The sequence below is a fragment of the Salmo trutta genome, chromosome 22, assembly GCF_901001165.1.
Source record: "Salmo trutta chromosome 22, fSalTru1.1, whole genome shotgun sequence".
Lineage (NCBI taxonomy): Eukaryota > Metazoa > Chordata > Actinopteri > Salmoniformes > Salmonidae > Salmo > Salmo trutta.
Window position 1 is genome coordinate 39807997 of NC_042978.1, and position 26969 is coordinate 39834965.

At 44.7% G+C, this 26969-nt stretch overlaps 1 protein-coding gene across 5 annotated transcripts in view; it reads right to left on the reverse strand.

Moving 5' to 3' along the window:
- The window catches only part of raver2 (ribonucleoprotein, PTB-binding 2), a 145690-nt gene extending 124442 nt beyond the window's left edge, over window positions 1-21248 (reverse strand). For 4 of the 5 annotated variants that reach the window (XR_003868712.1, XM_029707972.1, XM_029707971.1 and 1 more), the window contains exon 1: window positions 20870-21248. Coding sequence is in view for 3 of the 5 variants with exons in the window: in XM_029707972.1 (XP_029563832.1) it covers window positions 20870-21118 (249 nt within the window). In the remaining 2 variants the exon portion in view is untranslated. The remainder of the gene's footprint in view (window positions 1-20869) is intronic. The other variant, XM_029707973.1, reaches the window with a different exon arrangement.
- Between the last annotated feature and the right edge of the window lie 5721 nt (window positions 21249-26969).

Sequence of the window (26969 nt, forward strand, 5' to 3'; positions counted from 1 at the left end):
ACAAAGGGTAGTGAGTACAGCCCAGTACATCACTGGGGCGAAGCTTCCTGCAATCCAGGACCTATATACTAGGCGGTGTCAGAGGAAGGCCCAAAAAATGGTCATAGACTCCAGTCACCCATCATAGACTGTTCTCTCTGCTACTGCACGGCAAGCGGTACCGGAGCACCAAGTCTAGGCTCAAAAGGCTGCTTAACAACTTCTACCCCCAAGCCATACGACTGCTGAACAATTATTCAAATGGCCACCCGGATTATTTACATTGATCCCCCGGTTTGTTTTACACTGCTGCTACTCACTGTTTATTATCTATGCATAGTCATGTACAAATTTCCTCGACTAACCTGTACTCCCGCACATTGACTAGGTACCAGTACCCCCTGTATATTGCCTCGTTATTGTTATTTTATTGTGTTACTTTTTTATTACATTTTTTTACTTTAGTTTTGTCATGACTCTCTCTCCTTGGTGAGGATCAAAGGCACCAGATCAGCTCGTCACAGGGCTGACAGATAACCAGACCCCCCACCCTCTCCCACCAGAGAGGAAGGGGGGAGTTGGGCCGGTTTTATGACTTAACGCTGGTCGTAAACTTTCTCTCTCTTGCCTTGTAGTATCAAGGAATGTGCTGTGTGTAGAGAGAAACTCTTGCCTAAGAACTAATATCAAAAGATTGGACATTGGAACATTAGTTTTGAAGTCCAAATGTTTGAAATGGTTGGTGGGGATAACAGTAATCATGTATTATTTTGTGATGTCATTAGAAATGGTATAACAAGATAACTGTAACTCTGAAAAGTGTACAGTTGTGGCCAAAAGTTTTGAGAATGACACAAATATTAATTTCCACAAAGTTTGCTGCTTCAGTGTCTTTAGATATTTTTGTCAGATGTTACTATGGAATACTGAAGTATAATTACAAGCATTTCATAAGTGTCAAAGGCTTTTATTGACAATTACATGAAGTTGAAGAGTCAATATTTGCAGTGTTTTCAAGACCTCTGCAATCCGCCCTGGCATGCTGTCAATTAACTTCTGGGCCACATCCTGACTGATGGCAACCCATTCTTGCATATTCAATGCTAGAGTTTGTCAGAATTTGTGGGTTTTTGTTTGTCCACCCGCCTCTTGAGGATTGACCGCAAATTCTCAATGGGATTAAGGTCTGGGGAGTTTCCTGGCACTGGACCCAAAATATCGATGTTTTGTTTCCCGAGCCACTTAGTTATCACTTTTGTCTTATGACAAGGTGCTCTATCATGCTGGAAAAGACATTGTTCGTCATCAAACTGTTCCTGGATGGTTGGGAGAAGTTGCTCTCGGAAGATGTGTTGGTACCATTCTTTATTCATGGCTGTGTTCTTAGGCAAAATTGTGAGTGAGCCCACTCCCTTGGCTGAGAAGCAACCCCACACATGAATGGTCTCAGGATGCTTTACTGTTGGCATGACACAGGACTGATGGTAGTACTCACCTTGTCTTCTCCGGACAAGCTTTAATCCGGATGCCCCAAACAATCGGAAAGGGGATTCATCAGAGAAAATGACTTTACCCCAGTCCTCAGTAGTCCAATCCCTGTACCTTTCACAGAATACCAGTCTGTCCCTGATGTTTTTCCTGGAGAGAAGTGGCTTCTTTGCTGCCCTTCTTGACACCAGGCCATCCTCCAAAAGTCTTCGCCTCACTGTGCGTGCAGATGCACTCACACCTGCCTGCTACCATTCCTGAGCAAGCTCTGTACTGGTGGTGCCCCCATCCCGCAGCTGAATCAACTTTAGGAGACGGTCCTGGCGCTTGCTGGACTTTCTTGGGCGCCCTGAAGCCTTCTTCACAACAATTGAACCGCTCTCCTTGAAGTTCTTGATGATCCGATAAATGGTTGATTTAGGTGCAATCTTACTGGCAGCAATATCCTTGTCTGTGAAGCCCTTTTTGTGCAAAGCAATGATGACGGCACGTGTTTCCTCGCAGGTAACCATGGTTGACAGAGGAAGAACAATGATTCCAAGCACCACCCTCCTTTTTAAGCTTCCAGAGTCACAGTATCCACAGAAAATGGTGCCCCTCCTCGGCCGGGCGGCGCTCGGCGGTCGTCGTCGCCGGTCTACTAGCTGCCACCGATCTATGTTCTGTGTTCGTTGTGTTTTGTCTGTTTAAGTCCGCACCTGTTTTCGTTTCTGTAATTAGTGGGGTGGTATTTAGTTTGTTCCTTGTGGTTTGTGTTTTGTGCGGGATTGTTAATTCGTCAGCGGGCAGGTCTGTGAACGTTTGTGTTTTTTGCACATTTTTCCCCAGCGGCTTCTCGCTAGAGGAATGTTATTTGCCGGGCTGCGCCCGGTGCGTATCTTTGTTTTCTCGGGGTTAACTGTGTTCCCGGGTGGTCTCTGGGCACACCCTATGCCCTTGTGTTACGCCGAGTGTTTTTTTCCGGTGAAATAAATATACCGTTCTACGGCACAACTGGACTACGTCTCCTGCGTTTGACTCTGCCTTTTCCTCCTGCCTTACGGAACCGTGACATCCAGTCTGTTATTCGAACTCAATCAGCATGACAGAGTGATCTCCAGCCTTGTCCTCGTCAACACTCACACCTGTGTTAACGAGAGAATCACTGATATGATGTCAGCTGGTCCTTTTGTGGCAGGGCTGAAATGCAGTGGAAATATTTTTTGGGGTATTCAGTTCATTTGCATGGCAAAGAGGGACTTTACAATTAATTGCATTTCATCTGATCACTCTTCATAACATTCTGGAGTATATGCAAATTGCCATCATACAAACTGAGGCAGCAGACTTTGTGAAAATTAATATTTGTGTCATTCTCAAAACATTTGGCCACAACTGTATATTTTCTTGAATTTGTTCTTGACCTGGAGACCCCTGGTGGCATGTTTGGTGGGGTAAGTATGTACTGTCAGATCTATATGTAAGTTGATTATACAGAAAATGTGGAATTTTCAACACATTAATATTTCTCACAAAAACAAGAATTGGTGCAGTCAATCTCTCTACTTTGAGCCAAGAGAGACCAACATGCATACTGTACCCTCTGTGTACATTGAAGGGCAAGACTATATAGCTTATAGTATACCTCCATGTTAACCGTGGAGGTAGTGGTGCCTGCCTGCTGCCTGAGGGAAGATGTGTGGCTGGTCTCTGGGGAACTGCTGCCTGACAGAAGATGTGTGGCTGGTCTCTGGGGAACTGCTGCCTGACAGAAGATGTATGGCTGGTCTCTTAGGAACTGCTGCCTGACAGAAGATGTGTGGCTGGTCTCTGAGGAACTGCTGCCTGACAGAAGATGTGTGGCTGGTCTCTGAGGAACTTCTGCCTGACAGAAGATGTGTGGCTGGTCTCTGAGGAACTGCTGCCTGACAAAAGATCTGTGGCTGGTCTCTGAGGAACTGCTGCCTGACAGAAGATGTGTGGCTGGTCTCTGAGGAACTGCTGCCTGACAGAAGATGTGTGGCTGGTCTCTGGGGAACTGCTGCCTGACAGAAGATGTGTGGCTGGTCTCTGGGGAACTGCTGCCTGACAAAAGATGTGTGGCTGGTCTCTGAGGAACTGCTGCCTGACAGAAGATGTGTGGCTGGTCTCTGAGGAACTGCTGCCTGACAGAAGATGTGTGGCTGGTCTCTGGGGAACTGCTGCCTGACAGAAGATGTGTGGCTGGTCTCTGGGAAACTGCTGCCTGACAGAAGATGTGTGGCTGGTCTCTGAGGAACTGCTGCCTGACAGAAGATGTGTGGCTGGTCTCTGGGGAACTGCTGCCTGACAGAAGATGTGTGGCTGGTCTCTGGGGAACTGCTGCCTGACAGAAGATGTGTGGCTGGTCTCTGGGGAACTGCTGCCTGACAGAAGATGTGTGGCTGGTCTCTGGGGAACTGCTGCCTGACAGAAGATGTGTGGCTGGTCTCTGAGGAACTGCTGCCTGACAGAAGATGTGTGGACTGTATATAACAGAGGGAGGCAGAGAGAGGCATGCGTTGTTTCACCTCAGCAGCAGGCCACACACACCCACGCTGGATCACTGGTAGCTAAACAGAGCAGCTTTTATGGGATGTTAGAGGAAATCAAAGCACTTAGAGAGAGAGAGAGAGAGAGAGAGAGAGAGAGAGAGAGAAAGAGAGAGAGAGAGAGAGAGAGAGAGAGTAGAGCTGTACATCCAGCACAAAAGCCTCTTCCTCTTCTCTCTCCTCCTCCTCCTTCCCTCTCTCTTACTCTCGCTCTCCTTTTAAGGCCATGCACTGTGGTATGCTTCCCTGTCTGTCTGGGGTGAGATTAAACAATGTTGTTGTATTTACTCAAACTTGTTTGTCTCTGTGCTCACAGATGGGTGATGGGTGGAGGTAGGGTAAAGGCAGAGAGGGTCCCTCCTGCAGCAGAACTAGCCTGCTGACAAACCTCCATTAAGCCACTCTGAAGCCCCACGTCCACATCCTGTAAAACACATCGCTGCCTGAGACAGTTCAGACTGCATTACACACTTTAAACATGCGTGCTGTGTCAGACCAAGTCATGCTGTGCTGAGCCATCGTGTGCTGTGCTATTTCTACACTGCTCCGTCGTCACATTTTGAGGAAAGACAGTGGGTCCCAAAGCATCAGCCCACCAGCTCCAGTCCCCGCAGTGTGCGTCTCTGCTTGGTTGTGAGTGACTCCTAGCTGTTTCCTGCTGTGTCGGCAGGGGTCTGACATTAAACAGCACAGTCCTGCCCTGAGAGCTACAGTCTTAACTTAGTTAACAGTAAACAGACTGGGTATACTTATATTCTGTCTGTTCCTCTTACTGAGAGAAAACACTCTCTGGCAGAATTCCAAATGGCACCCTATTCCCTACAAAGTGCACTTCTTGTTTTAACCAGAGCTCTACTGTACAGTATATGAGCCCTGGTCAAAAGTAGTGCACTATATAGGGAATAGGATGCCATTTGGGACAAATGCATGGAGAGGAGCCATCTAAACTCATCTCCGCTCAGAGAGAGATACAATCGACATGAACAATTTTTTCCTGTCTTTCTTTCTCTCTATCTATCCCTCTCTTTCTACCTCTCTCTCTCTCTATCTCTCCTTCTCCCTCTCCTCTTAATGCGTCTCGGTCCACAGACGATAATAGGTCTTAAATGAGGAGAAAGCCCTTCCCGGACACAATAACCAGAGATATCGATTAAGACATACGTGACGATTTCTTGTCTCAAATACACACAATCCTAGTCATAAACATATGATCGGCCTAGAAAAAACATCTGGGCAGGCTGTGTCCCAAATGGAACCCAATTCCCTCTATAGCCCACTACTTTTCATCAGTGCCCATAGGTCTCGGGTCGAAGGCAGTGCACCATATAGGGAATAAGGTGCCATTTGGAGCACACACAGCACAGGCAGGCAGCCAGCCAGGCAGGGAGCCAGCCAGCCAGGCAGGCAGGCAGGCGAGGTGACCAGGCCAGAGCAAAGGAGAGCAGAACTGGGCAGGACACAGAGAAATGATGAGCTAAGGCTAATGGATTACACAGGAAGAGATGTTCATACATTTACACTTCAGCTCTTAACTTGTTCGCTATTGTAGCCTAAACACACACACACACACACACGCACACACACACACACACGCACGCACGCACACACACACACCTTCTGCCCCCTTCACTCACAGAGGCTTAATATAATGGTTTATAAGCACACACACAGAGGACAGTGGTTTAAGGGGATTTGGAGTAAAAGTCTACGCTGTCAGAGAGGGAGAGTGACCATGTGAGTCAAAGGGAAGGAGTGACTGAGGGATTCAAAGTAGGTGACTGGTAGGTGACTGGGTGAGAGTCTCTCCAGCACACCTCCAGCCAGCCAGCCAGCCAGCCAACCAGCCAGCCAGCCAGCCTGTGAGTTTCAGCTCTGGGTAGAGTAGAAACACACAAGCCAATGTTGGTCACTGCACCGCAGCGTCTCCCAAACTCAGTCCTTGGGACCACAAGGGGTGCCTGTTCAGGTTTTTCCCCTAACTCTACACGGCTGATTCAAATAATTAAAGCTTGCTGATTAGTTGATTATTTGAATCTGTTGTGTAGCGCTAGGCCAAAAACCAAAACGTGCCCCTTGGGGTCCCAAGGACCGAGTTTGGGAAACGCCACTGTACAGCCTCTACCAGTCAGCTGGGGCCTAGCAGGGAATGTCTTCCTGCCCTTGATCCACTCAAGGATATGACTAACCAGATAACATGTAGGTATTACTCTGTGTTCTTGTTCCTAGAAGTCTGTTCTCTCTCTTCCTATTTGTGGAACCATGACCAATATGGGTGCCCCATATTCCACTCTGCCCCGTTCCCTATCTTACACTCTGTTGAGGTGACTTCCTCAACAGAGTGTAAGACAGATGACTTCCTCAACAGAGTGTAAGACAGGTGACTTCCTCAACAGAGTGCAAGACAGGTGACCTCCTCAACAGAGTGCAAGACAGGTGACCTCCTCAACAGAGTGCAAGACAGGTGACCTCCTCAACAGAGTGTAAGACAGGTGACTTCCTCAACAGGGTGTAAGACAGGTGACTTCCTCAACAGGGTGTAAGACAGGTGGCTCACTAGAGCACGGCACAGATCACACACAAGGCTAAATAGTCTCACTTCATAGGACACCTCACAGACAGGTTGCGCTCAAAGGCTTTTTCTACTGTGGCATCAATGAGGGTTTACCTCTTTGGGCTGGGGGGCAGTATTTTCACATTCGGATGAAAAGCGTGCCCAGAGTAAACTGCCTGCTACTCAGGCCCAGAAGCTAAGATGCATATTATTAGTAGATTTGGATAGAAAACACTCTGAAGTTTCTAAAACTGTTTGAATGATGTCTGTGAGTATAACAGAACTCATATGGCAGGCGAAAACCTGAGAAAAATCCAACCAGGAAGTGGTAAATCTGAGGTTGGTAGTTTTTCAAGTGATTGCCTATCCAATATACAGTGTAAATTTGGTCACTTCCTAAGGCTTCCACTGGATGTCAACATTCTTTAGAATGTTGTTTCAGGCTTCTACTGTAAAAGGGGAGCGAATAAGAGCTGTTTGAACTAGTGGTCTGGCTGAAAGCCTTTAGTTTAGTCACGAGCAGGAGCTCCGTTCCCTTTCATTTCTAAAGACAAAGGAATTGTCCGGTTGGAATATTATTGAAAATTTATGATAAAAACATCCTAAAGATTGATTCTATACATCGTTTGACATGTTTCTACAAACTGTAATGGAACTTTTTTGACTTTTCGTCTGGACTTAGTGCCCGCGCCTTGTGCATTTGGAATAGTGAACTAAACGCGCAAACAAAAAGGAGGTATTTGGACATAAAGATTAACTTTATCGAACAAAACAAACATTTATTGTGGAACTGGGATCCCTGGGAGTGCATTCCGATGAAGATGATGAAAGGTAAGTGAATATAACACTATTTCTGACTTTTGTTGACTCCACAACATGGAGGTATCTGTATGGCTTGTTTTGGTGGCTGAGCGCTGTACTCAGATTATCGCATGGTGTGCTTTCACCGTAAAGCTTTTTTGAAATCTGACACAGCGGTTGCATTAAGGAGAAGTTTATCTATAATCCTATGCATAACACTTCTGTCTTTCATCAAAGTTTATGTGTCACGTCCTGACCAGTAAAAGGGGTTATTTGTTATAGTAGTTTGGTCAGGGCGTGGCAGGGGGTGTTTGTTTTGTGTGTTTTGGGGTTTTGATGTATGTTCTATATTTTATATTTCTATGTTTTGTATTTCTGTGTTTTGGCCTGGCCTTGCTCTCAATCAGGGACAGCTGTACTTCGTTGTCGCTGATTGGGAGTCATACTTAGGTAGCCCTTTTTCCACCTGTCTGGTGTGGGAAGTTGTCTTTGCGTTGCATGCGTTTGCACGCATAGCTTTTCGTTCGTTGTATTATTTATTGTTTTGCTGGTTCACGTTTAAAATAAATAAAGATGAACCCAACTCACGCTGCGCCTTGGTCTACCGTTAACGACGGACGTTACATTATGATGAGTATTTATGTAAATTAATGTGGCTCTCTGCAAAATCACCGGATGTTTTGTAGGCAAAACATTTCTGAACATAACGCGCCAATGTAAACTGAGATTTTTGGATATAAATATGAACTTTATCGAACAAAATATACATGTATTGTGTAACATGAAGTCCTATGAGTGCAAACTGATGAAGATCATCAAAGGTTAGTGATTCATTTTATCTATATTTCTGCTTTTTGTGACTCCTCTCTTTGGCTGGAAAATGGCTGTTTTTTTGTGACTAGGCGCTGACCTAACATAATCGTATGGTATGCTTTCACAGTAAAGCCTTTTTGAAATCAGACACTGTGGCTGGATTAACAAGAAGTTTATCTTAAATGGTGTATAATACTTGTATGTTTGAGGAATGTTAATTATGAGATTTCTGTTGTTTTGAATTTGGCACCCTGCAATTTCACTGGCTGTTGTCGAGGTTGGACGCTAGCGTCCCACATATCCCAGAGAGATTAACAACTCTGTCTCCTCTCCTTATGCCCCTCTGCACTGCTACTTGTCTGTCTAATGAAATGTTCATGCAGTGTTCTGTTACCCAGAGAGAACAAGAACATGCTCATGTACACACAATCTCTCTCCCTCCCTCTCTCTGACCTCTCTCTCACCCCGTTTCACACTTGTATCTCTCTTTGTTTCTCTCTGTCCTTGACTTTAGTCTCTCAAAGGTGTAACCACTAACTCCTCTCCTTAGGAAAAGTTATATTTGAGTGTTTCAGTGAATGGTTAGTGAGGGAGGCCCTGCTCTCTCGCTTCCCCAGTTGTTTAGTTAATTTTCATTCCAATCTCCTTTGCATTAGCGTAGCCTCTCCTGTAGCCTGTCAACTATGTGTCTGTCTATCCCTGTTCTCTCCTCTCTGCACAGGCCACACAAACGCTTCACACCGCATGGCCGCTGCCACTCTAACCTGGTGGTCCCAGCGCGCACGACCCACGTGGAATTCCAGGTCTCCGGCAGCCTCTGGAACTGCCGGTCTGCGGCCAACAAGGCAGAGTTCATCTCAGCCTATGCTACCCTCCAGTCCCTCGACTTCTTGGCGCTGACGGAAACATGGATTACCACAGAAAACACGGCTACTCCTATTGCTCTCTCCTCGTCTGACCACGTGTTCACGCATACCCCGAGAGCATCTGGTCAGCGGGGTGGTGGCAATGGAATCCTCATCTCTCCCAAGTGGACATTCTCTCTTTCTCCCCTGACCCATCTGTCTATCTCCTCCTTTGAATTCCATGCTGTCACACTCACTAGCCCATTCAAGCTTAACATCCTTATCATTTATCGCCCTCCAGGTTCCCTTGGAGAGTTCATTAATGAGCTTGACGCCTTGATAAGTTCCTTTCCTGAGGATGGCTCACCCCTCACAATTCTGGGTGACTTTAACCTCCCTACGTCTACCTTTGACTCATTTCTCTCTGCCTCCTTCTTTCCACTCCTCTCCTCTTTTGACCTCACCCTCTCACCGTCCCCCCCTACTCACAAGGCAGGCAATACGCTTGACCTCATCTTTACTAGATGCTGTTCTTCTACTAATCTCACTGCAACTCCCCTCCAAGTCTCCGACCACTACCTTGTATCCTTTTCCCTCTCGCTCTCCTCCAACACTACTCACTCTGCCCCTACTCAGATGGTATTGCGCCATCGCAACCTTCGCTCTCTCTCTCTCCTGCCACTCTCTCCTCTTCCATCCTATCGTCTCTTCTCTCTGCTCAATCCTTCTCCAACCAATCTCCTGACTCTGCCTCCTCAACCCTCCTCTCCTCCCTTTCTGCATCCTTTGACTCTCTATGTCCCCTATCCTCCCGGCCGGCTCGGTCCTCCCCTCCTGCTCCGTGGCTTGACGACTCATTGCGAGCTCACAGAACAGGGCTCCGGGCAGCCGAGCGGAAATGGAGGAAAACTAGCCTCCCTGCGGACCTGGCATCTTTTCACTCCCTCCTCTCCACATTTTCTTCTTCTGTTTCTGCTGCTAAAGCCACTTTCTACCACTCTAAATTCCAAGCATCTGCCTCTAACCCTAGGAAGCTCTCTGCCACCTTCTCCTCCCTCCTGAATCCTCCTCCCCCCCCTCCTCCCTCTCTGCGGATGACTTTGTCAACCATTTTGAAAAGAAGGTTGACGACATCCGATCCTCGTTTGTTAAGTCAAACGACACCGCTGGTCCTGCTCACATTGCCCTACCCTATGCTTTGACCTCTTTCTCCCCTCTCTCTCCAGATGAAATCTTGCGACTTGTGACGGCCGGTCGCCCAACAACCTGCCGGCTTGACCCTATCCCCTCTCTTCTCCAGACCATTTCCGGAGACCTTCTCCCTTACCTCACCTTGATCATCAACTCATCCTTGACCGCTGGCTACGTCCCTTCCGTCTTCAAGAGAGCGAGAGTTGCACCCCTTCTCAAAAAACCTACACTCAATCCCTCCGATGTCAACAACTACAGACCAGTATCCCTTCTTTCTTTTCTCTCAAACTCTTGAGCGTGCCGTCCTTGGCCAGCTCTCTTGCTATCTCTCTCAGAATGACCTTCTTGATCCAAATCAGTCAGGTTTCAAGACTGGTCATTCAACTGAGACTGCTCTTCTCCGTGTCACGGAGGCTCTCCGCACTGCTAAAGCTAACTCTCTCTCTTCTGCTCTCATCCTTCTAGACCTATCTGCTGCCTTTGATACTGTGAACCATCAGATCCTCCTCTCCACCCTCTCCGAGTTGGGCATCTCCGGCGTGGCTCACTCTTGGATTGCGTCCTACCTGACAGGTCGCTCCTACCAGGTGGCGTGGCGAGAATCCGTCTCCGCACCACGTGCTGTCACCACTGGTGTCCCCCCCAGGGCTCAGTTCTAGGTCCTCTCCTATTCTCGCTATACACCAAGTCACTTGGCTCTGTCATATCCTCACATGGTTTCTCCTATCATTGCAACGCAGACGACACACAATCTTCTCCTTTCCCCCTTCTGATAACCAGGTGGCGAATCGCATCTCTGCATGTCTGGCAGACATATCAGTGTGGATGACGGATCACCACCTCAAGCTGAACCTCGGCAAGACGGAGCTGCTCTTCCTCCCGGGGAAGGACTGCCCATTCCATGATCTCGCCATCACGGTTGACAACTCCATTGTGTCCTCCTCCCAGAGTGCTAAGAGCCTTGGCGTGACCCTGGACAACACCCTGTCGTTCTCCGCTAACATCAAGGCGGTGACCCGATCCTGTAGGTTCATGCTCTACAACATTTGCAGAGTACGACCTTGCCTCACACAGGAAGCGGCACAGGTCCTAATCCAGGCACTTGTCATCTCCCGTCTGGATAACTACAACTCGCTGTTGGCGGGGCTCCCTGCCTGTGCCATTAAACCCCTACAACTCATCCAGAACGCCGCAGCCCGTCTGGTGTTCAACCTTCCCAAGTTCTCTCACGTCACCCCGCTCCTCCGCACACTCCACTGGCTTCCACTTGAAGCTCGCATCTGCTACAAGACCATGGTGCTTGCCTACGGAGCTGTGAGGGGAACGGCACCTCCGTACCTTCAGGCTCTGATCAGTCCCTACACCCAAAGAAGGGCACTGCGTTCATCCACCTCTGGCCTGCTCGCCTCCCTACCTCTGCGGAAGCACAGTTCCCGCTCAGCCCAGTCAAAACTGTTCGCTGCTCTGGCACCCCAATGGTGGAACAAGCTCCCTCACGACGCCAGGACAGCGGAGTCAATCACCACCTTCCGGAGACACCTGGAACCCCACCTCTTTAAGGAATACCTGGGATAGGATTAAGTAATCCTTCTACCCTCCCCCCCAAAAAAGATATAGATGTACTATTGTAAAGTTGTTCCACTGGATATCATAAGGTGAATGCACCAATTTGTAAGTCGCTCTGGATAAGAGCGTCTGCTAAATGACGTAAATGTTAGCACTCTCTCTCCTCTCTGTAGCTCTCTCCTCTCTCTCCAGGCATGGTTCTGTGAGAGGAGAAGCATCAGTGGCAGGTGGCATGCCCAAGGACAGGGCTCGTTTTCCAGTCAATTCGTCTGATCTTTCCCCGTCTCTGTGTGTCCCTGGAGCTCAGGGCTCAGGTGGGCACAGCGGCACACTGCCGCCTCAGCAGCACACCACACAGCAGCAAGGCAGAGGCTCCTCACATATCATGGCACCAGCTGAAACCACCGCACTGACTGAGCTATACAGAGATCTGCCACCAGCAAAACCCCTTTACAGCCACAGAGGTTACAATGGGCTTTCAAAGGCAAAGCTATAATGACATGTTAGAACCTTGCAATTCTTTCTAAGTGCATTTACGCTACAACTCATAACAGCCACTTCAAATGTACACATATTAGATACAGAACGAAAGGGTTTGTGTTACATAACTACAAATACTTTTCCAATGTGCAGCTTTAGTACCATGTCATTCCATTCCTCAACTGTTCTGTGAATGATTGAAATTACAGTTTTCTGATCTTTACAAAGTCTAAAGATATCTGTGGGAAAATGGGTCACAATATGTTGTTTGTACCCCAGGTGTTTCAGTCAGAATGTACATGAACTATAGTGATATCAACGGGCAGTCCCAGCTTCCGAAATATACAATTGTAAAAGAGGATGAACACAGAATCGGACTACAATGATATAAAGAACTACTGATCCCACCAGGGAGGGAGTCTCAATAGCAGCTTCTGAGCCAGTGCCAGAGACAGACAGGCACCGGATAACAGCAGGCCAGCAGCAGGCAGCAAACTCCTGCCTCGCTTTCCACTGTCTCTCCCTCCACTCCACAGGCCAGGCTGCTACAGATCAGCAAGCGGCAGTAGGCAACTAAGAATGTTTTCTGCATTGAAAAGTCTTGGGCGGGCCGCCAAAGTCCAAACAGTAATATACAGTGTGTGTATATATAAGTATGTAGAAAAGATAATGGACCAATAATTGTTTTTAATAAGATCATTTTTGACAACTAACAATCACTAAAATAAAAGCTGGGGTGTCACACCACCCAAACCCCATTTTGATCCAGAAAAAAACTCTGCAGCAGACTTCTGTCGCTCTCTCTACTCCCTCCTTCCTCTCTCTCTCTTTCTCTCACCCTACTCTGTCTCCCTCCACTCTGTCTCCCTCCACTCTGTGTGTCTCTCTCTGTCTCCCTCCACTCTGTGTGTCTCTCTCTGTCTCCCTCCACTCTGTGTGTCTCTCTCTGTCTCCCTCCACTCTGTGTCTCTCTCTCTGAAGACAGATACAACTAAAGAGCTTTGTTCATTCACTGTCCACAGTGCTTAAATTTGACTGTCTTCAGGGATTATTGAAAAAATAGGCTGTTAGAGACATGAGGGAGAGGAATAGTAGTATGTGTGGATGGAGAGGCTGTTGTAAAAGTAATAAAAATACTTATATTTCAATGGAATTGCAGTATACAGCTGCAAGCGCTAGTTACTGTTAGGCCTACTTGTAGCTAACATTCTGGTTAGTGTTAGCTAGAGGTCGAACGATTATGATTTTTCAACGCCGATACCGATACCGGTTATTGGAGGACCAAAAAAAGCCAGTACCGATTAATCGGCCTATTTATTTATTTTTACTTTTTTATTTGTAATAATGACAATTACAACAATACTGAATGAACACTTAACTTAATATAATAGATCAATAAAATCAATTTAGCCTCAAATAATGAAACATGTTCAATTTGGTTTAAATAATGCAAAAACAAAGTGTTGGAGAAGAAAGTAAAAGTGCAATATGTGCCATGTAAAAAAGCTAACGTTTAAGTTCCTTGCTCAGAACATGAGAACATATGAAAGCTGGTGGTTCCTTTTAACATGAGACTTCAATATTCCCAGGTAAGAAGTTTTAGGTTGTAGTTATTATAGGAATTATAGGACTATTTCTCTCTATACGATTTGTATTTCATATACCTTTGACTATTGGATGTTCTTATAGGCACTTTAGTATTGCCAGTGTAACATTATGGCTTCCGTCCCTCTCCTCGCTCCTACCTGGGCTTGAACCAGGAACACATCGACAAAAGCCACCCTCGAAGCAGCGTTACCCATGTAGAGCAAGGAGAAACAACTACTCCAAGTCTCAGAGCGATTGACGTTTGAAACGCTATTAGCGCGCACCGGGCTAACTAGCTAGCCATTTCACATCGGTTACACCAGCCTCATCTTGGGAGTTGACAGGCTTGAAGTCATAAACAGTGCAATGTATTGCGAAGGGCTGCTGGCAAAATGCACGAAAGCGCTATTTTGAATGAATGCTTACGAGCCTGCTGCTGCCTACCATCGCTCAGTCAGACTGCTCTATCAAATCATAGACTTAATTAAAACATAATAACACACAGAAATACGAGCCTTAGGTCATTAATATGGTCGAATCCGGAAATGATCATCTCGAAAACAAAACGTTATTCCTGTTACATTGCACAAGCTTCAATGTTATGTCATAATTACGTAAAATTCTGGCAAATTAGTTCGCAACGAGCCAGGCGGCCCAAACTGTTGCATATACCCTGACTGTGTGCAATGAACGCAAAATGACACAATTTCACCTGGTTGATATTGCCTGCTAACCTGGATTTCTTTTAGCTAAATATAAAGGTTTAAAAATATATACTTCTGTATATTGACTTTAAGAAAGGCATTGATGTTTATGGTTAGGTACAGTCGTGCAACGATTGTGCTTTTTTCGCAAATGCGCTTTTGTTAAATCATCCCCCGTTTGGCGAAGTCGGCTGTCTTTGTTAGGAAGAAATAGTCTTCACAGTTCGCAACGAGCCAGGCGGCCCAAACTGCTGCATATACCCTGACTCTGTTTGCAAGAGAAGTGACACATTTTCCCTAGTTAAAAGAAATTCATGTTAGCAGGCAATATTAACTAAATATGCAGGTTTAAAAATATATACTTGTGTATTGATTTTAAGAAAGGCATTGATGTTTATGGTTGGAGCAACATGTACCTAAGCGATTATATGCAACGCAGGACAGGCTAGATAAACTAGTAATATCATCAACCATGTGTAGTTAACTAGTGATTATGATTGATTGTTTTTATAAGATAAGTTTAATGCTAGCTAGCAACTTACCTTGGCTTCTTACTGCATTCGCGTAACAGGCAGGCTCCTCGTGGAGTGCAATGTAAAGCAGGTGGTTAGAGCGTTGGACTAGTTAACCGTAAGGTTGCAAGATTGAATTCCTGAGCTGACAAGGTAAAAATCTGTCGTTCTGCCACTGAACAAGGCAGTTAACCCACCGTTCCTAGGCCGTCATTGAAAATAAGAATGTGTTCTTAAAACCTGTTGGGGATAGGGGGCAGTATTTACACGGCCGGATAAAAAACGTACCCGATTTAATCTGGTTACTACTCCTGCCCAGTAACTAGAATATGCATATAATTGTTTGATTTGGATAGAAAATACCCTAAAGTTTCTAAAACTGTTTGAATGGTGTCTGTGAGTATAACAGAACTCATTTGGCAGGCCAAAACCTGAGAAGATTCCAAACAGGAAGCGCTCTCTCTGACCATTTCATGGCCTTCTTGATCATCTCTAACCAAAACAGGGGATCTCTGGCATGATGTGACATTTTCTAACGCTCCCATAGGCTCTCAGAAGGCGCCAGAAAGTTGAATGGTGGCTTTGCAGGCCCTGGCTGAAAAACATTAGCGCATTTTGTAAGTGGTCGATCTGAGGACAATGAGACTGGAGGCGCGTGCACGAGCCGACACCATGTTTACTTTCTCTCTCTTTGAACGAAAACAACGACTCCCGGTCGGAATATTATCGCTTTTTTACGAGAAAAATAGCATAAAAATTGATTTTAAACAGCGGTTGACATGCTTCGAAGTACGGTAATGGAATATTTTGACATTTTTTGTCACGAAACACGTCGGGCGCGTCACCCTTCTTTACCCATCGGATAGTGTCTTGAACGCACGAACAAAACGCCGCTATTTGGATATAACTATGGATTATTTGGAACCAAACCTACATTTGTTATTGAAGTAGAAGTCCTGGGAGTGCATTCTGACGAAGACAAAGGTAATCAAACTTTTCTAATAGTAAATCGGAGTTTGGTGAGTACCACACTTGGTGGGTGTCAAAATAGCTAGCCTGTGATGGCCGGGCTATCTACTCAGAATATTGCAAAATGTGCTTTCACCGAAAAGCTATTTTAAAATCGGACATAGCGAGTGCATAAAGGAGTTCTGTATCTATAATTCTTAAAATAATTATGTTTTTTGTGACCATTTATCGTGAGTAATTTAGTAAATTCACCGGAAGTGTTCGGTGGGAATGCTAGTCACATGCTAGTCACATGCTAATGTAAAAAGCAGTTTTTTGATATAAATATGAACTTGATTGAACAAAACATGCATGTATTGTATAACATAATGTCCTAGGATTGTCATCTGATGAAGATCATCAAAGGTTAGTGCTGCATTTAGCTGTGGTTTGGGTTTATGTGACATTATATGCTAGCTTGAAAAATGGGTGTCTGATTATTTCTGGCTGGGTACTCTGCTGACATAATCTAATGTTTTGCTTTCGTTGTAAAGCCTTTTTGAAATCGGACAGTGTGGTTAGATTAACGAGAGTCTTGTCTTTAAAATGGTGTAAAATAGTCATATGTTTGAGAAATTAAAGTAATAGCATTTCTAAGGTATTTCAATATCGCGCCACGGGATTACACTGGCTGTTGAGTAGGTGGGACGCAAGCGTCCCACTGGCCCAGAGAGGTTAACTGACTAGCCTAGTTAAATAAAGGTCCAAAAAATACAGATTTCTGATTGTTATGAAAACTTGAAATCGGCCCTAATTAATCGGCCATTCCGATTAATCGGTCGACCTCTAGTGTTAGCTACTTCTGTGGCTTGAGACTGCTTGCTAACAGTAAACGGACAGGAAAAAGCTTTGACAGGACGGATTCATGCAGATAGGCTACAATGTGAATTTGTGGTAAGTCAGAACAGATAGAGAGGGGGGAGTATGCCCAGACCCCCCTAAAAGAGGCTAGCCCCTCTATCCATGAATCTCTAGTTACGTCACTGCTGTGAATGCAACATATTTCCACTTTAAGTTGCCAGTAGTCTTTTCTTCTCAATCAGCTCTGATAATAAGAGTAATAATTTACGTCATTTAGCAGACGCTCTTATCCAGAGCGATTCACAGTAGTGACTGCATACATTTTCATACTTTTTTTCATACTGGTCCCCTGTGGGAAATGAAGCCACAACCATGGTGTTGCAAGCACCATGCTCTGTAGCACCATGCTCTGTAGCACCATGCTCTGTAGCACCATGCTCTGAAGCACCATGCTCTGAAGCACCATGCTCTGTAGCACCATGCTCTGAAGCACCATGCTTTGAAGCACCATGCTCTGAAGCACCATGCTCTGTAGCACCAGCACTACAACAGTCAGCCAGGCAGCTAGATCTACAACAGTCAGCCAGCTCTACAACAGTCAGCTAGCTTCTACACCCAGGCTCAGAGTCAGGCATGCTGCACCACTCAGCTCCCTGTCAGCTATTTCAGTCCTCTTAGGGAGCTACTCAGGGAGTAGGATACCCATTATATCAATACTAATAATGACCTCTTCAAAATAATGGATTTGTATGCAGGCTTGCGTTTGTTTGTGCGTGGGGTTTTGTGTATGTGATATTGAGTGCGTGTTGTGTGTGCACGGTGGTGATGAAGAGTGTGTCTTGTTCTTTGAGGGGCAGATTTGACAACATCTGCTATTGACACATGCAGCAGTGCTATCCAGGAGAGGGCTGGGTAAAGAGGGTGACATACACACCACCTGCATGAGTCTCACCTGTTCCAGAGAGGCTCTAAATAATTGAACAGCTTAGCTGACAGCAGGAGGTGAGTGGGTAGTTTGACAACTCATCCTCCCCCATCCCTCCCACCTCACCCCTTAACCCTCCCACCCTGTATTCTGCCCCACTCTCATTTGTTTCTACTTAACCTTTATTTATCCAGGTTAGTCTCACAGAGATGAAATCTCTTTTGTAAGAGAGGACTGGTTGATGGAACAGAAAACCATCTATACAGTGCATTCGGAAAGTATTCAGACCCCTTCCCTTTTTCCACATTTTGTTACGTTACAACCTTATTCTAAAAATGATTTAATAAAAGCATTTCCTCATCATTCTGCACACAATACCCCATAATGACAAAAATACAAATTTCAAATGTATTTAAGATAAAAAAACATAAATACCTTATTTACATAAGTATTCAGACCCTTTGCTATGAGACTCAAAATTGAGCTCAGGTGCATCCTGTTTCCACTGATCATGCTTGAGATGTTTCTACAACTTGATTGGAGTCCACCTGTGGTAAATTCAATTGATTGGACATGATTTGGAAAGGCACCCACCTGTCTATATAAGGTCCCACAGTTGACAGTGCATGTCAGAGCAAAAACCAAGCCATGAGGTCGAAGGAAATTGTCCGTAAAGCTCCGAGACAGGATTGTGTCGATGCACAGATCTGGGGAAGAGTACCAAAAAATGTCTGCAACATTGAAGGTCCCCAAGAACACAGTGGCCTCCATCAATCTTAAACAGAAGAAGTTTGGAACCACCTAGACTCTTCCTAAAGCTGGCCAACTGGCCAAACTGAGCAATTGGCTGAGAAGGGCCTTGGTCAGAGAGGTGACCCCGATGGTCACTCTGACAGAGCTCCAGAGTTCCTCTGTGGAGATGGGAGAAACTTCTAGAAGGACAACCATCTCTGCAGCACTCCACCAATCAGGCCTTTATGGTAGAGTGGCTAGACGGAAGTCACTCCTCAGTAAAAGGCACATGACAGTCCACTTGGAGTTTGCCAAAAGGCACCTAAAGGACTCAAACCATGAGAAACAAGATTCTCTGTTCTGATGAAACCAACATTGAACTCTTTGGCCTGAATTGGAGAAAGTCACATCTGGAGGAAACCTGTCACCACCCCTATGATGAAGCATGGTGGTGGCAGCATCATGTTGTGGGGATGTTTTTCAGTGGCAGGGACTGGGAGACTAGTCAGGATAGAGGGAAAGATGAATGGAGCAAAGTACAGAGAGATCCTGGGTGAAAACCTGCTCAATAGCGCTCAGGACCTCAGACTGGGGCGAAGTTTCACCTTCCAACAGGACAACGACCCTAAGCCATCAGCCAAGACAAAGCAGGAGTGGCTTCGGGACAAGTCTCTGAATGTTGTTGAGTGGTCCAGCCAGAGCCCAGACTTGAACCCAATCGAACATCTCTGGAGAGATGTGAAAATAGCTGTGCAGCAACACTCCCCATCCAACCCGACAGAGCTTGAGAGGATCTGCAGAGAATGGGAGAAACTCCCCAAAGACAGGTGTGCCTAGCTTGTAGCTTCATTCCCTACGAAGACTCCAGGCTATAATCACTGCCAACGGTGCTTCAACATAGTACTGAGTAAAGGGTTTGAATACTTATGTAAATGTGATATTTCCATTTTTTATTTATAATACATTTGCAAAAACGTCTAAAAACCTTTTTGCTTTGCTTTGTATTTGTATTTGCTTTGTCATAATGGGTTATTGTGTGTAGACTGATGAGGGGAAAAAACAATGTAATCAATTTTAGAACACGGCTGTAATGTAACAAAAATGTGGAAAAAGTCAAGGGGTCTGAATACTTTTCGAATGCACTGTATCCTCCATCAACCGCTCAACCTACATCTGCTCTCTCTCAACCTGCTTTTCTGCTATATCTTCTCTCCCTACCTCTCTCCATCCCCTTCCCGTTCATCTGAGGGGTATCAGCAGGGCTATAGATCTGACAGCATCCAACTTGGACAAGGACACCATTAAAATGGGGCTAGTCAGGCTCCTACTATACTGGGGGGAAATGGGCTGGGGGCGAGGAGGGGATATGGAGGGGATATGGAAAGGATGGGGGATAGCAGACAAGTTACATCAGCCGGAGATGGTTTTCCATTTCCATCAACCTGGCAGCCTCCTTATGGTGCAGAGTGGATCTGTTTAAAAATGTTGCTCTCCTGTGTGTGTGGATTCTGGGAAAACCCACTTACTCACATGGGAACTGTGGTGCACAGACTGTGTGTGTGTGTGTGTGTGTGTGTGTGTGTGTGTGTGTGTGTGTGTGTTTTAAAATCAATGGTTTGACGTGCAATACAATTTCCTTATAACTTAATATACTGTATATTGGATAGTTGTAGTATTATGATATGGTCGTACTGCGTAATCAGGAATAACATATTGTAGTGCTCGATTTGGTTGTCATGTCGCAAAATTAAAACCAAATAGCCCATATCAGACAAACTAAAAAGTTTCATGTGAAGTGGAGGTCTACGCAGATAAATAAACGCATAACATTGCCCTTGGCTTCGCTTCTATTTGCTCAATTGTAAGCTACTGGCAAATATTTGTGTACATTGGTCACATTATAGAAATGATTAACAAACTCGAGGCCACTGTCTGATATCTTTCCTCACTACATTGTAAAAACAAAATATAACAAGCCCGGTGCGCGTCCATAGTTAAATGCCTTTCAGCATTTACATTGTATAACTGTCTTTGTAGGAATTAGACTAATGATGCATTACAAACTTCTACTATTTAACAGTAATATGGATATCGAATGAGAGTGGCAGGTCGCAGAGCCACGACAATACTCGCAGCAAAATTAACGGATCTCTCAAACAGTTTAAGTTAATAAGGCCCAGTATTCGTTTTGGTCCAAATGAACTACACATAAGTATAGCAAAGTATTGCATATTAGCACACCTGAAATTATTTTAAACTTCCAGAGAGCCGCAAAAGAGAAGCGCAACAAAACAACTTTCCCTCCATCTGTCAGAATACAGAATTAGTGTAGGATACCTGGTTGGTTGAATCTTGTGGAAGGTTTTTAATTAGGATTTTCCTCCTGTTGCTCAGCTCGCGGCGAGTTTTCTCTAGCCTCTTCTCAATTTCCTCCGGTTCCAAATCGGGTAAGTCTCTGAGACTGGTCCCCTCGGATGCTGCGTCCTCATCCTGCCGGCTTTCCGGGCTGTCAGAATCCGGGAAATGTGCACTTTCCTGGTTCAAAGAGTGAACGGTCGGCGGCTGGATGGAGGAAGCTGCCGCCATCTTGAGTAGCTGTGATAGAAAGTGAGTGGAGGCAGTGATAGGTGGGCGTCTGTGTTTTTGTCGCTCCCATCTGAGTGAGAGTGAGCAGAGCAGACGGGAAAGGTACGCACATGAAGCCAGGCCCCGGCGCGCTACTGTAGGCTACCCCGGACGCTTGGCGACCCACACCGTTGACAAAATGTATAAGAGGGCACTATGAAACAATAACGAGTATTGTATCGCCATCCTGTGGTAGACTATACCCCATGGCTAATGAACTAATGCTACCTGTCAATAAGCACGTTATAGAGAGGCTATATCCAATACTGAGAAGAGTACAATCAACTAGCCTACAGGTTGCATAATTCGTTTTATGATAAAGCATAATGCATACTGTTTTTCAAATAAACATTGCTCTCTAACAGTATGTGGACACACCCTTCAAATTAGTGGATTTAGCTATTTCCCCCACATCCGTTATACAATCAAGTACAAAAGCCATGCAATCTCCATAGACAAACAGTGACAGTAGAATGGCCTTACTGAAGAGCTCAGATACGTTCAACGTGGCACCGTCATGGGATGCCACCTTTCCAACAAGTCAGTTCGTCAAATTTCTGCCCTACTAGAGCTGCCCTGGTCAACTGTAAGTGCTGTTATTGTCTAGGAGCAAAAATGTCTCAGCCGCAAAGTGGTAGGCCACACAAGCTCACAGAATGGGGCTACCGGGTGCTGAAGCAAGTAGTCTGTCCTTGGTTGCAACACTCACTACAGAGTTCCAAACTGCCTCTGGAAGCAACGTCAGCACAAGAACGGTTCATCGGGAGCTTCATGAAATGGGTTTCCATGGCCGAACAGCTGCATACAAGCCTAAGATCACCATACGCAATGCCAAGCGTCGGCTTGAGTGGCGTAAAGCTCGCCACCATTGGACTCTGGAGCAGTGGAAACACATTCTCTGGAGTGATGAATCACTCTTCACCATCTGGCAGTCCGACGGATGAATCTGGGTTTGGCGGATGCCAGGGGAACGCTACCAGTTCCAATGCATAGTGCCAACTGTACAGTTTGTGGAGGAAGAATAACGGTCTGGGGCTGTTTTTCATGGTTCGGGCTAGGCCCCTTAGTTCCAGTGAAGGGAAATCTTAATGGCTACAGCATCTAGACAATTATGGCAAGACATATTTTCTGTTTTAAAGCTAATGTTGAGATGATATCTGAGTGAGAATGACGTGCTCTGCATGCACGTTCGGTATTCAGCCATGATTACTACAAGATAGTCTAGCCAGCTAACTACCAATCTAAATATTGACATGGGTAATTGTCAGCTAACTGAGGGACTGACATAAGAGAAAAACTGCTGATGCACAACCAAATGTAGACATTGCACCCAGCGTATTCTACTATTCTTACTCTCGATAGTGAGGCGAGACCCCGACTGAGTAAAAAACTAATTTAAAATAATTCAAATCCTTGCAATGTAGGATATAGGCCATACTTTATTTTGCCTATAAATAAGAAATATACCCTAACATACAAACAGTGGAAAATGTAGTAACGTTCCCCTGCTGTGCAGATTATAAACCTGATTGGCCAGGTCTTCTCTCAGCCAGAGTCAGTCAATCCTTTTCCTGTGGGTGGATGATGCCACCCAGTCAGACTGAGCGGTAAATGGCAGCTTTCCTCCAGGGCCCCCACAATGGCCATGTGCGTGTGTGCGTGTCAGACCTGAATGTATAATTGCAACCCGCTTAGGAAATAGTTTTTAAAAAGGGGAGAAAATAAACCAATCATCATGCAAAATAGATATGATGCTCCGCTTACCTAGTGAGATGTTTGGCAGCTCTACAAATAGTGCTACACTATCACAACGAAGGGATGGAAACATCCTGCTCTCAACTGGCAAATGAAATTACAGTCTTCAGACTAAAGCAGAACTATACCTCGTTTATGCGTAATTACAGCAAACTAACCCACTTCCTGTCTGACGGGCGGTTGAAAAAAATAGTTATTCAATGGATATAGGCTAAAACAAGATTGGCTTGAATGAGTGTGTTCTCAAAACTGTACTGTATGTGAGCCTACCAGCAAAATGTCTCAATATCCATACAGATTGGAAGACATGAATCAATCAACTGTGTTTTCTCTGAAATGATGGTCAGTGATGCTGGTCAGTAACAAGATGCTGGAGACATGATTTATCCCAATCAGATAAACAGAAACTCCCCTCAAGAAAACAATCTCTCTCATTCACACACCATTGTATTCCCCTCATGCCATAAAAATTCCTCAAAGTTTGTCACATTTTTCATCCATGCAAATCAGAGAAGTCTTTCACATGTAAAAGGAAAGGCAGGCTATCCAACCAGATGCCAATGGGGATGGGGTGTTGGTCTGCACTTCTGTGAGAATGATTCAGAGCTCCACCGAGTGGGAGTATGAGAAGAAACCAGGAAACGTCAGCGCTCGATCGTTGGGACCTGTGAGTGGGTGTCAGCGAGTGGCTGAATGGGGCAATGCAGGAACCTGGGACACATGTTTATGTTATGTAGGCGGACGGAACCTTGAACCCTGAATGGCTGTGAGTGAGGTGCTCTGTGTGTGTAGGAGTAAACATTATCAATAAAATCATCTTCATTGTAGATCTATTTCACCCATTTACATGGTAATTCCTTGCTTTAATCCAGGACACTGGATGGTTGTCCTCACCATTCAGGTACACATTTATATGGGATTGAAGAACAGAAAATTACAGAATGGTGTAAGCATGAGCAGGACCTCTATCACCTACCCAATTGCCCTTCAACATATCCGTCCCCATGTTCCCTGATGTTAATGGTACATCAGCCTCAACCAGTGGTCGTCCTGAGATGCATTGATGACGAGGAGGAGATGCAAATAAGTACAGCCCTACTTCAGAATAAGCTAGCCTGTTAGTGCATGTGTATGCTTACTCCTCAGTTGTCAGAGAATGCCTTGGGTACACCCTGAATGGCCTGAGGAAAGTGAGAGTGCTCTAATCCGGAGCAGATCCATGGCAGAGAGAGGAAAGAAAGAGTGAGGAGCTACTCTTCCTCCTGCTGGCCCTGGCCCATCCTTCAGCACTGCAGAACAAGCTGGTCCACTTTTCTGTCCTGCTGCCTATGGTCATTAAGGAAAAACATCTACCGTGTCCTTTCTCTTTATCTGAAGAAACTTAGTTTAGAATGTGGAGAGAAGACCTGGTTAGATAGAGGACCGAATGCCACTTCAGCATTTACCCATTATTCACAACTGCTATAGTGTGTCTGTAGATCTTCCGCAACCTCTTTACATTCATAGACCTATACATCATATTCCATAAATTGATGCCAAGACATCAATTCATCACTTTAGGCACATCTTCTCTTTTAGAGGTGATGAATGTGACTACAAAGAAAACTCATAGAATCTAGATTGTTTGGTACAAAAGTCTATATGCCAATTAAGATGTACAGAAAGGCTTATAAATAAATATCCATAAATCAAATGTATTCATAAAGCACTTTTTACATCAGCAGACGTCACAAAGTGTTATACAGAAACCCAGCCTAAAACCTCAAGCAGCAAGCAATGCAGATGTAGAAGCACTATAAAGCATAGCTCTTCCCCTACCTCCCCCACAATGAACTACTTCTACAGTAGCTGGAAGTACTTCTACAGTTAACCTGTGGGATTAAAAGACCATTGTCTAATACCGTTCAGTTGCCCTAAATTACCTTTCCACCCCAGTCTAATCCAACAATAAATATGGGTTGGTTGCTAACAGCAATATGGGCCTGACACAGAGGCTAAATACAGGATCAGTTCATCCTACTGGATCTGTACTGGCAGGTGGGACATGGTGCCCTACAGACTGACCCAGGAACATCAGATTATGAAAGGATCATTCTAGTTGTAGGCCTCAGTTGTTGCACTGTGATTGTGTCTGCCATGGGTGGTACTTAATGTTATTGCTGATCTAAGATGTGATTAATGCTGTCTAAAGGGAGAAGTACATGATGGTACACCGTGAATTAAATATTGAGGCAGTACAGTACATGGTACACAGTGAACTGTAACATAGTAAATGGGAAATACATTCAAAGGCAAGTGGTTTTAAGTGTAACATGGATTTTTTTTTTTTTATCACATTCACATTGCAATATATCTCCATTTTATAACTGTATATGTTACACTGGAAGTTCTTTCAGTACATTAATTAAATTCATAGTGTTCAGTATACACAAGATTATACTTTCTTACAACAGCTGGTAAATACTGTTCATGCTCTCTCGCATCAAAAACGTAATTACAATATAGTCTCAGTAAATGTAGCTCTTGTTTTTCAGATTCAAACCAAAAATCTAAACATCAGACCCACTTACAGTACCAGTCAAAAGTTAACACACCTACTCATTCAAGAGTTTTTCCAACTTTTACTATTTTCCACATACTACAGTCCCATATTGAAGACATCAAAACTATGAAATAACATATATGGAATCAAGTAGTGACCAACAAAAGTGCTAAACATATCAAAATATATTTGAGATTTTAGATTCTTCAAAGTAGCCACCCTTTGCCTTGATGACGCAGAGTAGGTGAACATATGATCTCCGCATGTGTGGTTCCCACGTGAAGCATGGAGGAGAAGGTGTGATGGTATGGTGGTGCTTTGCTCGTGACACTGTCAGTGATTTATTTAGAATTCAAGGCACATTTAACCAGCAGGGCTACCACATCATTCTGCAGCGATACGCCATCCCATCTGGTTTGCGCTTAGTGGGACTATCATTTGTTTTACAACAGGACAATGACCCAACACACCTCCAGGCTGTGTAAGGGCTATTTTCCAAGGAGAGTGATGGAATGCTGCATCAGATGACCGACCTCAACCCAATTGAGATGGTTTGGGATGAGTTGGACTGCAGAGTGAAGGAAAAGCAGCCAACAAGTGCTCAGCATACGTGGAAACTCCTTCAAGACTGTTGGTAAAGCATTCCAGGTGAAGCTGGTTGAGAGAATGCCAAGCGTGTGCAATGCTGTCATCGAGGCAAAGGGTGGCTACTTTGAAGAATCTAAAATCTTAAATATATTTTGGTTTGTTTAACACTTTTTAGGTTACTACATGTTTCCATGTGTGTTATTGCATAGTTTTGACATCTTCACTATTATTCTACAATGTAGAAAATAGTAAAAATAAAGAAATACCCTTGAATGAGTAGGTGTGTCCAATCTTTTGACTGGTACTGTATGTTTTGGTGCTGTACCGTTGGAAATATGTACCAACCGACGTGACAAAATCGAGGCGTATATTCCCAGAGCTGTGTAGTGTTATGAGTAACGTCCAGTGTTATAATTTCAGTGGTGGTGGTTATGAACAGGACAGTAGGAGATAACTGACTAAAAGGAATTACTGCTTTAACTACAGAGAGTAGAGTACCACAATATCCCATAATATGAGCTATAGGGTTAGGTGACATGGCATTATTATTCAATGAAAAGGTATTCTAGAACTAAAGTTGGGGTCAATTATATTTCAATTCAGGAAGTAACACGATATTCAATTTCTAAGATTTGAAATGAAATTGACCCATATCCTGTCTATAACTAATCCAACTCAACGAACAGGGAGAAAGTTCCACTGCAGTCTAAAATAAAATCTCTTCTTGACAATTGATATTGTTTTTTGTGACATTTTGACCCTACGTGGTTAAACAATTTTTTTAAAGACTTTAAGATCTTCAACTTTAAGTGTCTAAAATACAACTATGTCAGTCTGTCTTCCATCCAATATGGACCTTAAGAAAGGTAGACCTAATAACATCCAAGGTGTCGCATGAACTGAAAAATATCACAATAAACCCAAATA